This window comes from Talpa occidentalis, unplaced genomic scaffold (assembly GCF_014898055.3).
Source record: "Talpa occidentalis isolate TD23 unplaced genomic scaffold, MPIMG_talOcc4v2.1 talOcc4.6, whole genome shotgun sequence".
Lineage (NCBI taxonomy): Eukaryota > Metazoa > Chordata > Mammalia > Eulipotyphla > Talpidae > Talpa > Talpa occidentalis.
The window spans coordinates 121,990,338-122,004,330 of record NW_023604972.1 but is presented as its reverse complement, the minus strand read 5'-3'; the positions used below and the strand labels follow the sequence as shown (position 1 = coordinate 122,004,330).

The window sequence follows — 13,993 nt, the reverse complement described above, 5'->3', positions numbered from 1 at the left end:
GAGGTTCCCAGGTGAACTCTGACCAAGTAAACAAACAACAAACATCAACCAAGAGTGGAACCCTCTCCCACCTCTATCACTGCAGAATTTCAAATATAGCTAAAAGCTCAGTTTTCTTAATCTGTGGGGCTCTACCAGTTCTATGGAAAGGGCACATAATGTATTGCAGTGTAAAATAAAAGAAAACCTTCTTTCTGTGCTTTGTCTACTTGACAAATGGTCTGAACAATCACAACAAAAAGAAGGAGCAACATGACCACTGGTACTGGAGTCTTCCTAGGTCACTGTTCTACTTATCTATGAGGCAGAAAAAAAATGCCTCTCCTCTTATGACTCACCACATCATAGGAACTCATGAGCGACAGCAAGATGACATATAAAGAGGAAAGACAGTGCTGAAAGGAGGTGATGAGAAACAAAAAGGAGAAGATGTCGCCCCAGTCAAGTTGTCTTGTCAAAGAACTTGCTTTGCCCACAGTCCGACGCTTAGATTCTGACTTCACAGAGGGCACACAGCTGCCCCAGTGTCTTTCCTCGTGCATTTTTCTTATTTCTCTACTTCTGCAGTGGATAGTAACGACAAGGCACAGTGTAAATGCCTCTCAGTGGAGACCAGGTGGGCAAGTGGTTCTTCCTCAGCTTTCCTAAGTTCCCAAAGGACCAGCAAGACCTGGGTGAAGAAGGCAGAGAAGGTATCATCTTCCACCATAATCTCTAGAAGGACTAGTGAGGCTTCTTATTTCTTTAAACTCCCCGCATTTTATCTAGGTTTCTCTCAAGTCCTTTGGCATCTCTCCTACCCCACCCAAAGAGAGTAAATACACCAGTGGAAATCCCCTGAGCAAACTAGCACATGCTGTACCAAAATATTGTGTCTTGGCTTTGTTCTTCTTACATCTTCACAACTAAAGGAAAGAGATACAATCAAAATGATAGTCCACTTAAATGATAAACAAGAGAATTTAAAGAGACATGACCCAATTATTCCCCGATGGAGCGAAGCCTGGGCGATGTATGACATCTGTGTTGATAGAGAGATGAATTTGTGGTTTCTCCTTGAACATTAGTTTATGGAAATCTGTAGTTATAGCTTTCTTGAAAGTCCATTTAAATCAATAGACAAAACATGCCAATTTTGTGAATCAGAATTAGGATTTTCTAACTAAGCTTTCAAAGCAAGGTTAGAAATAAGAACACAAATGATTATCACAAAATAGTCACCCTTGGATATGCTAGGTGAAGGAGCTAAAATTTGCCCCCAATCAGTTGGCTTCTGGTTCTGAAATATCCCTCCCTTTTGTTTGGCTCCCAGAACGTGGCATTATAAGAGGGCACCCAACTCTGTGACCGGATTTTCCTTCCCACTGAAGGGGGCCTCCAGAGACTCGTACACCTCCTCTTTTCTCATTCTGTAAGCTTGGCACAGTGACTATTAGCAGGAGACAAGCAAACCCATACAACTTTGAAAGATTGTGTTTTACACAATAGGAAATGTTCATCGCTGTGAATATAGCCAATTGTACAGCAGACCCAGAGAACCGATTCTACCCAATAATAGTGAATCAAATAGAAGTTCATAACTCACTGCCCACTCAGTATCCCATCACATAGCAATTGCAGTCTTGTGGCTTTTTTCCCAAAGAGAGCCACCATGAATCAGAGAGTGGTGTTTTATGGCCTGAATCTAGGTTATACATCTCACTCAAAGCCATACACAACAGGATGTCCTTCAGGGAACATCGTCTGACTGCTGTCAACTGTGCCTTCCAACACCGATAATGGCTTAACGAAAAAATCCAACTATTGCCAAGAAGTCAGTTGTGCTTGACAAACACCATGACTTTAACCATAAGGCCATATTGAGGACAATTTTGATTGACAGATACATCGAGGGAAAATCCGAAGTCTCTCTGCCACTGTCTCAGGCTTGTGCTGCTACCGGTGTGATTTATGTGTGGCCTGTGTTCCTGAATTTGCACAGATTTCCAAAGTAAATCCTATTTAAGCACACTAAGAAAGTAAATACTTTATCCATTAAACATGATGTCAGCAGACTTTTTCTAAAAATCATCAGATCATAAAGATTTTAAACTTAGTGCATCATACAGTTTCTGTCACAGTCACTCAAATCTGATGGTCAAGCACACAAGCAACTGTGCTTCAATAAAGCTTTATTAACAAAAACAGGTGGCCGGCCACATTTAACCCCTTAACCACAGGGGCTTGAATGCCTACCATGCCTACTATATTGAGTAAGAAAATACAAAGAATACGCAGCAGACAAACTGCTGACTTTGTGAAGCTCTCTAATGCGTATGTTCAGAGACTGGGTGTGAAATTTTTTAAATAAGCCTGCAACAAATTACATCATAAAGTGCAGAATTTTTCCTCTAAAGCAAAACTCACAAGTTGATTACCTTGTAAGTTCAGATTTTTGTCTTGTGAGTCTTTCAACTTGGCTCCTATTCACACTCTGAGCTGAGCTGGCTTGAATCTAGCTTTGAATCCACCGCCTTGCTCTGGAATAAGAGCGATACACCAGGAATACTCCTTCATTTCCTCCACCTCTGCTTAGAGCTGCACTACTTGTAATCAGACTTCCTGTTTCTAGATGCCTTCTTCTTTTCTGTATTTATACTTCCCCCATCTGTGGTTAGATAAGTATAAACACTTAAAACTGTAGATTTAAGTCTCTCTTGCACTCCCTCTTGCTTTGTCTTTTTCTTTCTCCATTCATTCGACACACAGGCTCACACGCTGGCCCTTGCCCCTCTCTCTCTCTCTCTCTCTCTCTCTCTCTCTCTCTCTCTCGCTTGCTCGCTCTCACTCTCTCTCTCTTTCCTTGTCTCTCTCTCTCCCTCTCTCTCTGTCTCTCAGAATGACAATTCTAGGTATTGCTTTTGGTATGGTTTTCTATTTACTTCAAGCCGTTTGTGGAGAAAGTGGATATGCACAGAATGGTGAGTCATTTCTATCTTTCCTTTAGGATTTTGGATAACCTCTAGCATTTGCTCCAGCTTGTTCTGATGCCTAGCAGACCTGAGCTTGGCTCTAGGTTGGAATGCAGTTTCAGGACTTACCGTGTATTCAGTCATTTTGTGTGTTCTAAACACCAAAGGGGTTTGCACATCCTGCAAGGTACAAAATCCCCTGGTTCTTAGAACATACAAAATGGGGACTTGGAACAATACTCTGGGTGATTTAGAAAGTCTTAGAATTGCCAACAAGGAATGCCTCTGACTCTCCAAAAAAAATGGATCTTAGGTATCACCCTGCACTCTTACATAATTTCCTCTGGACAATATCCAAGGTAATTTACCTGGTCAGGAAATCAAGCTAGATCTGTTTTGTTTAGCTTTTTATGAGGGTCCAAAAGCATACAAATTTTCTTGACAAAATCATGTTCAAAATGATAGGTTTGTCTGCCATTGACCATTGCTAACCCCCAGCAGAGTGGAAATTCAATCAATATTTGAAAATTTCTTCAAAATACTTTAGTTTTCATAGATATAGGTGGGATTCTTAATGGAGAATTCTTTTTTTTTTTTAGAAGATTATTTATTTATACAAGCACTGGGTACAGTCAGAAGTGCAGGAGCGTGAGAGAATTCACCAGAGCCAGAGCCGGGAACAGAACAGGCAGACTGATGAAATACACTGCTGAGGGGAGCAGTGAGTGGCAGGAGAGGTCAGCGCGCCATGTGGGACCTCGCCCGGTGGCCAGGGATCGAACTGGCGCAGAACCTGTGGGCAGCTTCGCAACCCAGCGCTTAACCGCTGTGCCACCAGGGGAGGCCCTTAAAGGAGAATTCTTAATGGGATTCAGAATGGAGTAAGATCTAAGATTTAAGCCTCATTGAAATATATTTAATTGCTTCCTTAGCAGCAAACTTACCATCATATAATAATTCTTCTCCTTCGGGTCCTTAAAATTCTTAGTATTGGATGCAGACACCGCTACTTAGTAAATCCACTGTAATTCCAATAAAACCACAGACAAAGATGAAGCAGCAGCACAAGTGACCTGGGAACTCAGGCCATCAAAGTCTTCCTGAGAATTAAACCATTTTACTTTAAGAGCTAAGAAGTATTTGCTTATCAAAGATTTCAAGACAAACAGTCTAATGACTCAGTTTAGATATTTTAAGTCATGCAATTACTAAGGATGGAAATCCCTAGAATATTTCATTAAAGGAATTGTCAGAGGGTTGACATTTTTCTGTGTGACTATGTATGAATCATCTTGTGGGGGATGTGTTCATTGTTTCAAGGCAAACGTTGCCTTGTGTTTGCATAGATAGATGGGGAGCAAGAAACACACAATTGTGCTCTTTGGAGTGTAAGTTCCCTCAGTTTCTTCTCAGTGGCCATACTATTTTTAAATGAAATACAATTCTAATTGAAAACTGAGTTTTCACTTCAACTCTTCAAATTTCAAAAACATTTTTAGGAGATCTGTCACCACCAATTCCCCTGATTATATGGAAATCCTTCCCAGTTTGAGGATAAGGAATTAACGAAATAATCTGTGGCTATTTTGTTAAACGTTATTAGTCTCTTAACTGCAAGGGTGATCCAGAGAAGAAGAGGATCCTTAACAAAAACCCAAACCGCATATACTTTTAACCAATTTCTTACAATAGGAGAAAACTTCTAAACCACATCGCTTGCCTCTCATGCATATTCAAAAAATAGTTTTGTGTGGAAAAATATGCTTAGCCAGTGAGTATTTAAAGAATAATCATCTAACTCATTGTTCAAAAACTCTCAAAGTTATCGCAATAGCAACTTTAGTTGACGTAGAAATCTTTCTCAAAGAGGCCCCCAAGTTTTCATGTCTATTCTTAGAATTCCAATTCTTTTATTTTTTTTTAGATTTATTTATTTATTTATACAAGCACGGGGTACAGTCAGAAGCGCGGGAGGATGAGAGAGTTCACCAGAGCCAGAGCGGGGAACAGAACAGGCAGATCGACGAAGTACACTGCTGAGGGGAGCAGTGGGCAGCAGGAGAGGTCTGTGCGCCATGTGGGACCCTCGCCCAGTGGCCGGGGATTGAACTGGCACAGAACCTGTGGGCAGCTTCGCAACCCAGCGCTCAACCTCTGCGCCACCGGGGAGGCCCAGAATTCCAATTCTTATTTTACCTTTTCATTACTTATTTCTCAAAAAATATTATTAGTCATAGTCACCCTTTATTAAGCGCTCATTTTATTCTCCCCCCTTGGATATATTCATTTAGGGCTACCTCATACTTACCATGAACTGACACCCCAGAACACTGAGGCTTGGAGGGTTGAATATCCTGATGAGGGGTCCCAGTGACATAAGAGACTAGTTAAGATTCAAACTCACATAGCTCCACAGGTCCTGACTATGTGTATATTACTCTTAACTAAGAATTGCTCAGCTTACATCAGTGATAACATGCTCTCTGTACAACGTTATGTGATTTGTTAAGTGGGGAGGAGATTTTTCTTTGTTACAAAACAATCATGCCTGGTAACATCTGTTAAAGAGTCAAATGAGTTGCTTCTTAAAATATAGCCACGTTGAGTGCAGGAAAAACTGTGACCAGTTCTTCGTATATTATATGAGCTTATCCAGCAAACTCACACCAATTTTACTAACTTTCTCACAGATGTAGTGGGTTATTATGTAATGAGAATGCTATTTGGACACCCTTGGCCTTCAGGACATTGAAGTTCAATTTTAATATATTCTATATTCTATTTAAAACCCTAGAAACATCTAATTTCTAGTATCATTGGACCAAAATACTTGGAAGTGGGCACAGATTTATACTGTCCACTCTGAGAATAATGTTAGTTGTTCTCAAATCCCAGTTAGAGTATATTTACTGATAGATTTTTCAGCCTCAGTATTCTATTTCTTTTGTGAAATATGCATGCAAAATTTCTACGTGGTCTTAGAATCTCAACCCAGTTTAAAAACTCAGATAATATCCGTGATCGATTGTATTTTTTCGAAAGTGGCTACAAAAAAATGTGGCGCTTCCAGAATTGTGCTAAGTATCTACTAGATATATGACCTGTAGAAAGGTTTATAAGAACTGGAATAGTATCATGACTCTTGCTGACATCTACCAGAGCTGAGTCATGTCAGATCTCATTATGTCTAATCACACATATCTCAGTTAGTCATTTAAATTACCTAAATAAATATTCATGCAATGGAGAACATCATTGGTACTTTGAGCTGGGATGCCTAGTTAAACAAAAGAAAACTACCTCTTACAAAGAAGTGAACTTCTGAATGTAAGGCAGTAAACATTTTCTTTCATTAAAAAAAACTTGGGAATAGGATCTCCAAAAGGAAGTTGCAAGGACCTAAGGATGGAGTTAAGCAGCCATTTTCTCTGTTTGTAAATAAAACCATGTTAGTGGGGTCGGGCACACCTGGCTCCTGCTCTTGGCCAGGCTGGTTTGGTCTCAGCGGGTCATTTGGCAGAACAGGTAGGACGCATTTAAGAATTTATCTCCCTCTTTTCTCCCTGAATTGTACATTTTCTCATTCCCCTTCCCTTGTAAATAAACCTTTTGTTAACCTTTAAAAAAAAAAAAGATGTAAAAAATAAAAAATTAATAATAAAAAATAAATAAAATAAAAATAAAAACTTGGGAAGGAATAAATTAAGATTAGTAACCTTAAGGTTAGATTAGATCACATACAAATAATGGAGATAAAATATCTCTTTGAAATGTACAACCCAACTGAAAAAAATCCCATGAAAAGAGTGTGTTTAGTGTTTCATTCTAGGCATCTAATGCATTTACCCAGTGCAGAGCTATTTGGATGTTATTTATTAATTGTGGTAATCTTTTTTCTACTGGAAAACTCTGCTCATTAAAGTTTGATTTTTGGTCTTTTGAAAACCTGTTTCTTGTCTTCACCCTTAGGTTTTCCATCTTTAGATTAACAATAATCACCTGCTCATGTGCCACAAAAGGCTGTCATTTCCTTAACGTGCCTCCAGACTTGTCTCTTTAACAGTCACAGGTTTGTTTCCCCCCAGGAGACTTTGAAGACGCAGAACTGGAAGACTATCCCTTCTCCTGCTATAGTCAGTTGGAAGCCAATGGATCTCAGCACTTTCTGACCTGTGCTTTGGATGACCCAGACGTCAACACCACCAATCTGGGATTCGAAATATGGTGAGGAATGATGGTTTCAAGGGCTGATTAGAAATCCTCTGTCTCTGTTTCCATGTGTTGGGTCATCCCCACTGCATAATGGTGCAAAGGAAGGAGTGTGGGATCTAATGGTCAAATATTTAAAGCAAATGAATTTCAAAAGCTTCCCCCAAATTCCTAGTCTCTCCCCAACAGACTCAAGCAAGAAAATCTTCACTGGTTCTTTCAGGTCCTGCAGCACAGCCAAATGATAGCATGGACCTTGGGGGCCCCATTCAGAGCAGAATTAAATCCTGGTTCTCCAAGGACACGCCTCCCAAAAACTCTACTTGCCTGCCATGAGACTCCCTAGTATCTTCAAGTTACACTCAAGTGTAGTTGCCTGGCTTCTAACTCCAAATAAGCACTGCTAGCTTTTTTTTGGTTGTTGTTTTTGTTTTTTGTGGGACCCTCGCCAGTGGCCGGGGAATGAACCGGTGCTGCAGAGGCTGTGGGCAGCCTCGCAGCCCAGCACTCAACCGCTGCACCACCAGGGGAGGCCCAGCACTGCTAGCTTTTTAACGCAGAGGTGATGTGACATACCAATGCTTCAGTCTCTTCATCTGTTAAGTGAGATAGACTACCTCATAGGGAAGTTGTGATGGCTAAATAAATTGACACATGTACATCACTTAGAAGAAATGTCCAATCGCAATAAACAACGAACAAGAGGCATTTAATTTAACAGACCTCACTTCTACCCATGTGACACAGTTTGCCTTCACATGATGCTCTTGATAGCAATTTTCCAAAAATCCACTGGAATAAGTTGACTCTTGGTGTCACAGGCCTCAGAAAAAAGGGGCAAAGAAAAAATGAAAGTCTCTGCCTGCTTTCAAAGTTTGGTAAAGAACATTATCTTCTCCTTCCTGCACAAATCAGGGTTCCTATCTCCACTGACCTGAAAATATACTCTAATGTAAAATTATGTCTTGTTATAAATCCTCCGCATTCATGTCAGTAACCTCATTTTAGTTTCCGTGTAAGGAAAGTAACAAGACCCACCTGAAGTCAAAGAGGGCTTCTCAAACACCACAGACACTCAGTGGGACCCTCACAGTATGTAGTCTAGATGAGCCTTGAATTCCACAGTTTATGTTAATTTACAGGAGCTCTGCAATGTTTCATGTAGTGCTTTCTGCTGCTGGCACTGGATCACTGTGGTCTTGGACTTGATTTCCACAGTTTACTTCTATAACACACTTTCCAGGGATAAAATATGTGAAAGAACAGAAATCTACAATGTCCAAAACCTATGCTGCCACTAGATAACACTAGAACAGCCCAGCAGCTCTCTCACATGATGTGCTCATCTTTTGGGCAACAGAGATTTGGCTTTGGCTTCACAGCCAGCTGTCTGGCGGACAGCCATTTCACTGTGGTTTCTCTTGGGGACACCGAGGATGACCATTCTGTCCACTTTCACTCACACAGTAGGTGACCACATCCTTGCCCACTTGAACAAACCTGCCTGCTTGCTTTAACAAGTCTCTTGCATTTTCCTGTCATATCTTATTCTTTCCATAGCGGCCATTGGGCTTTTTCCATTGGATTCAGATACTGCAATTGGAAAGGAATGCTCTTAAGACACATTCTTTCAGTGTGAAACTATAAGCACCAACGGGCAGATTAAGGTGCCTCTGGAGAACAATCATTTTCATCAAGATGTCTGTATGTTGAGGGGGAATTGGTGCAACTTCTTTGGTTCAGAACAGGCATTGCATCTCATATTAAGCTAATTTGAACAGAGAGCCCACTTTGTGGCTTAGATTTTGGTTTTTTCCACTGGGAAACGAGTTTTATTGGTGCTTATTTCTGTTCACCTAAATTTATAAAGAAGAAACTAAAAATTAGGCATTCTGTTGAAATTCTGGCACAAGTGAAATTGTTAATAGCAACCAGATGTTTCTGCAGTACCTGGAACTTTCAGGCTTTAAAATGGAGTTACTGAGTGTTCGATGAGCAGATCCATCTTCCAAGAACAGACTAGATTAGCCAGACTGAGAGTGCCAGTTGACTACTTCAATTTACAGACAAAAATTATTACTTAAGACTGAAACTCATACTGGATTCGGGACTTACAGGAGTCAGCGTCTGGAGGAAGATGGACAGAGGGAAACAGTAGGTTGCATTTCAATATAAATCCTCCTTAACTGCTGGTGCTGAAATTGTTTTGATTTATCAGAACACTGACTAGTTCTCAGGAGCCTTGAGTTACAAGACAGATACCTGTCTTGGAACCCCCAAATTGCATTAAGAACCTCTGAGGCCCACGGATTATTTAAACCCTCTGATTTATTGACAGCCTCACATGGGTATAGAAAGATTAGCACCAGGCAGCATGGGCAGTGCCTATAAATGATACTTAATTTGTTCAGTGTATAGTCCAGTTTTCATTAAACATGTAACCAAAAGTCAATTCAGTAACTATAGAAGCAAAATAAAGGAAACGCTGTTAATTTTAAGACTAGAGCCATTTGGTTCAGATCTCAAGTGGTTAATTTTTTAATTAGTTGTCATCACTTAAAAATTTAAGTATTTCATTTAAAAATTAGATTCAATAATACCAAACCCATAGAGCAAAACAGTAGCCAAAAAAGAGTTCTGGCTTCTTCTGTCAGTGGGGAATTAAACACCAGTTCTGAAGTTTGGCCCACTTTTCTCATTTATATACCTGTGTAGACACCAGAATACTTAAATTTGAGATCCTGCTTTTGAGGTGTTTGCATCCTTTTCATAGTCACCTCTCAGAAGGCAATCATATCTCCTTTATTTCCATATTCTTTGGGACAAAGCAGTCATCCCCATCCATCATCTACAAATACCACTTCAAATATGTCGTTTTCCATTGTCAATTGCTATCAGCATCACAAGCTGCACCTGCCAAATGTACGTGCTATTCCTGGCTTAACTAGCATTATCTGTCACGTGGTGTTAATTTAGCCTTCTAGATAAACCAAGTAACTTTCAAAGTTATCCAATAGTTTGAACTAGATTCTGTCTTTTAGAGCTCACTGAGAAATAAAAGCTATAGTTTTGGCTTTTTAATATTTCCATGTAAAGACTTGTGTGAATTGCAATTCCATTGCAAGAGAAATGTATTTACCATACTAACCCATTCAAGACTGGAAGAGATTTAGGAGGGAGGTGGTGAGGAGAAAGGATCAAGTATACATCTCTGGAAGTCTCCCCTATTCTCAGAAAAGGGGATTTGTGGAATGTGCCCCCTAAAATGTCCTACAGAGCCAAATTAGCTAGCTCATAGTACTACTTGGAAACTTCAAATACTATTTTCTTCCCCCCCAGAATACCCTAGAATAATTTTGTCCCACCAAAATCCATGTGACCCATAAATGTATGAGTCACATATTTATTTTAAGTTTTCTATTAACCACATTGGGGGGAAAAGCCATGATTGACTTTAATATTTTATTGAACCTAACATATCTGAAATATTATTTCAACATCTCATTAATACAAATAAAAATATGAATGAAATATTTTACAATTTTTGCATACTATTTCTTTAAAATCTGTTATTTCGTATTTAAAATCTGTTATTTCGTATTTAGAGCATATCTCAATTTGAACTAGTCATATTTCAAGTGTTTAATAACCACATGTGGGAGAACAATGCCACATGTGGGAGAACAATGCTTCTTGTGGCCATTGTGTTGTGGCTATTGTGTTGGACAGGGTAGATTTAGAACATTCCTTACCCTAGCAATACAAGGTAGAAACCAAGAAGATTGTTTTAATTAAGTGAACTGGGAAGAATTATATTGAATTGAGTTGAACTACTCATGGGGGGCAAGAGGTGCCGAAGTTTCCCTGGAATCCAATGTCAGTGACACGAAGCTAGACTGTCATTTATCTAGGATACCATCTCCTGGCATGGTTTCTTGCCACTCAAGGCAACTCCAGGAGTTCAGTCCTCCTAAAAGGAGGGCCAGATTCACAAGACACCCATAGGGTGAACTCTTACTGACCATTGATCATTAATCTCCATTCTCCAGAAAATGGGAAACAACCAAAAATATTACTTTAGATCTTAAACTTCCAATATTTCCCGTACTTATACATATGAAGGGTCTATAGTTGAATACTTCTCACATGCTTTACCTACAAATATGTTTTACACTAAATGACTGAGGTAAAAGCCATCATCCTGCTCATTTCCCTGTATCACACATTCACCTCAAACTCAGAAGTGTGAGTCCCTGCCCAGTTTTCCCATCTAGCCTTATTCATCTTATCCTAACAATGTTGCTATTTTCAGATCTTTCCATCTGATACTCCTCACAAATTTGTTCTCTGGTGTTCTTCTAGCTTATCTTAAAATCTACAAATCTACTTTTGATTTTTACTCAATACCAAGTGGGAAAAGCTACCTAGCCCAACACAAAGGACACAAGTCTGTAGAAACTCCAAAACACACCCCATGCACACATGCATATGTATACACACACACACACACAAAACCAGAACAACTGCAAACCCTAAAAGATAGCAGTTATGGAAAAAGCTATATTTAGTTTAGGGGAGACGATTTTAAGAAATGTTTCACAAATGAATGTACTTACCAAAACAACTGATAAGTTTGACATGTCTTCACCAATCTCTAGTTTCTCATGACTACAGGAATGTAACCAGTCACTCAAGGACCATAGCAGCTCAAAGCTGGGAGTCTCTGCCTAGACCTAAGGTGTTCTCCTCAGACTTCAGCCCCATGCCCACCTCACACCAAACCACACAGACATGTGGACACATGTGCCGAGTCCAGGACAATCTTAGAAAGTGCTCACTTGAGCACTTGCAGAGAAAAGTGTACACACATCCAATTCACCAAAGAAAACCAACACACATGTCAGTATAGAGCACATGTCCTATGATTTTTTTCTTAATCTGGTTAATGAGAAATCTTTTCATGTAAGCAAACATGTAGAGGTATTGTTTTCTGCCAAGACCCGTATTCCCAACTTGACCCAGCTATATTGTTTTTTAGTGCTATTTGGCTGGGTTTAAAGAACACATAGGAGAATTAAATGGAGGGTTAAAGAAGGAAGGGGAATGAGTCATTTTACTTTTTCTTTATTTTGTTGAATGAGTTTTTACAATGAGACTCTATACTTTGCATTACTTTAACTTTACATGATGTGTCGATTTAATTTTATGTATTTTTTATGACCATTCATTTTGAGAGGAAAATTTGCCTATGATAAAGTCAAAGCTTTTAAGCATGTTATGAGAAATAGATCTGAAATGTAACCATCACGTCCATCAAGCAATAGGACATTTGTTTCACTCCAGTAGGATGCCCCATGCCTCCAGCCCCACAAGCAATCACAGTTCTGAATCCCTTCACTCTTTGATTTTGACAGTGTCTGAGTAGTTTTTATAAATGGAGTCACAGACTTCTTACTCTTTTGTGACTAACGTGTCTCACTCAGCAAAATGTTTTTGAGATTTGTCTGTGCAGATTCATATCTCTTAGCTCATCTCTTCAACTGCTGAATTTTATTTCCATTATGTGAACATACCACAAACTTTCAATCCTTTCTGTTCCTGATGGACATTTGGGTTTTTTCAATTTTGAGACCATTTTTTTATGTTTTTGTTAACATTCTTGTACAAACCATTTTGGAAATATAAATTTCATTTCTCTGGGATAAAAACCTCAGAGTAGAATTGCTTGATCACAATAACATAGGCATGTAGTTAACCTTGCAAGAAACTACCCAACCATTTTCCAAAGTGGTTATACCATTCTAGTCTCTGACCAGCAATGTAGAAGAGCTACACATCATTTGCAACAGTTGACTTTGACATAGCGTCTTGTGATTTTTATTTATATTTCTCAAATAATGTTGACTACCATTTGATGTACATTTTCATGTCTTTTTTGGCCATTTAGATTTGCATTATAGATTTAGTATATAAAGGCTAAAATTATAAAATATCTAGCTATGTGTATATATATATATATATCTAGATCTTTTGGCAAGTATCTGTTAAAGTCTTTTGTCTATTTTTTGATTGAGTTATTTGCCTTTTGTTAATGTTGATGAGTGCAAGTTCTTTATATGATCTGGATACAATTCCTTTGTCATACTGTCATATGTATATATAAAACAAGTATTTTTTGCTAGTCTATAACTTGCCATTTCACTTCTTAATAATTATTTTAAAAATAGGAAGATTTTTTTTATGGTTTATTTATTTTTTTTTATTAAATAATAAATTTTATTTTTATATTCCCCCATACAACTGCACATGCCCCATTCTGACCCCAATCCCTCCCCTCCCAGCCCCCACCCCCAAAAAGTGTCTCTGGTTCATAGTTTTTTGTTGATTTTTATTTTCACTTTCTTATAGTTATTCTTTTTCCTGGTCCCTTATTTAAGTTTTCTAGATTCCTGCTATGAGTGAGACCATCCGGTATTTTTCTTTTTCTTTTTGGCTTATTTCGCTGAGCATGATCCCTTCCAGCGCCATCCATGTTGCTGCAAATTGCATGTGCTTATCTTTTTTGAATGCTGAGTAATATTCCATGGTATATATGTACCATATCTTCTTGATCCAGTCATCTATTTTTGGGCATTTGGGCTGTTTCCAAAGCTTAGCTATTGTAAACAGTGCTGCTATAAACATAGGGGTGCAGGTGTTCTTTGGAATTGATGTTTCTGTGTCCTTTGGGTAAATACCTAGGAGTGGAATTGCTGGATCATATGGAAGCTCTATGTTTAGTAGGTCCAGAAATCTCCACACAGCTCTCCATAGTGGTTGGACCAGTTTGCACT

The 13,993-nt window shown here is 39.0% G+C and overlaps 1 protein-coding gene and 1 long non-coding RNA gene across 4 annotated transcripts in view; one reads left to right on the top strand and one right to left on the bottom strand.

Annotated features, from left to right (window-relative positions):
• Window positions 1-5,437, bottom strand: part of LOC119261072 (uncharacterized) — a 22,860-nt gene extending 17,423 nt beyond the window's left edge. Inside the window, exons 1-3 of one of the 2 annotated variants that reach the window (XR_005128898.2) lie at window positions 5,260-5,437; window positions 3,896-4,051; window positions 339-670 (exon numbers count right to left, since the gene is read on the bottom strand). This is a non-coding gene — a long non-coding RNA (uncharacterized LOC119261072). The remainder of the gene's footprint in view (window positions 1-338; window positions 671-3,895; window positions 4,052-5,259) is intronic. The other variant, XR_005128899.2, reaches the window with a different exon arrangement.
• IL7R (interleukin 7 receptor) overlaps window positions 2,722-13,993 on the top strand; it is a 26,061-nt gene continuing 14,789 nt past the window's right edge. For both annotated transcript variants that reach the window (XM_037530300.2, XM_054688205.1), the window contains exons 1-2: window positions 2,722-2,960; window positions 7,037-7,175. In XM_037530300.2, coding sequence (XP_037386197.1) covers window positions 2,879-2,960; window positions 7,037-7,175 — 221 coding nt within the window. In that variant the 5' untranslated portion in view covers window positions 2,722-2,878. The remainder of the gene's footprint in view (window positions 2,961-7,036; window positions 7,176-13,993) is intronic.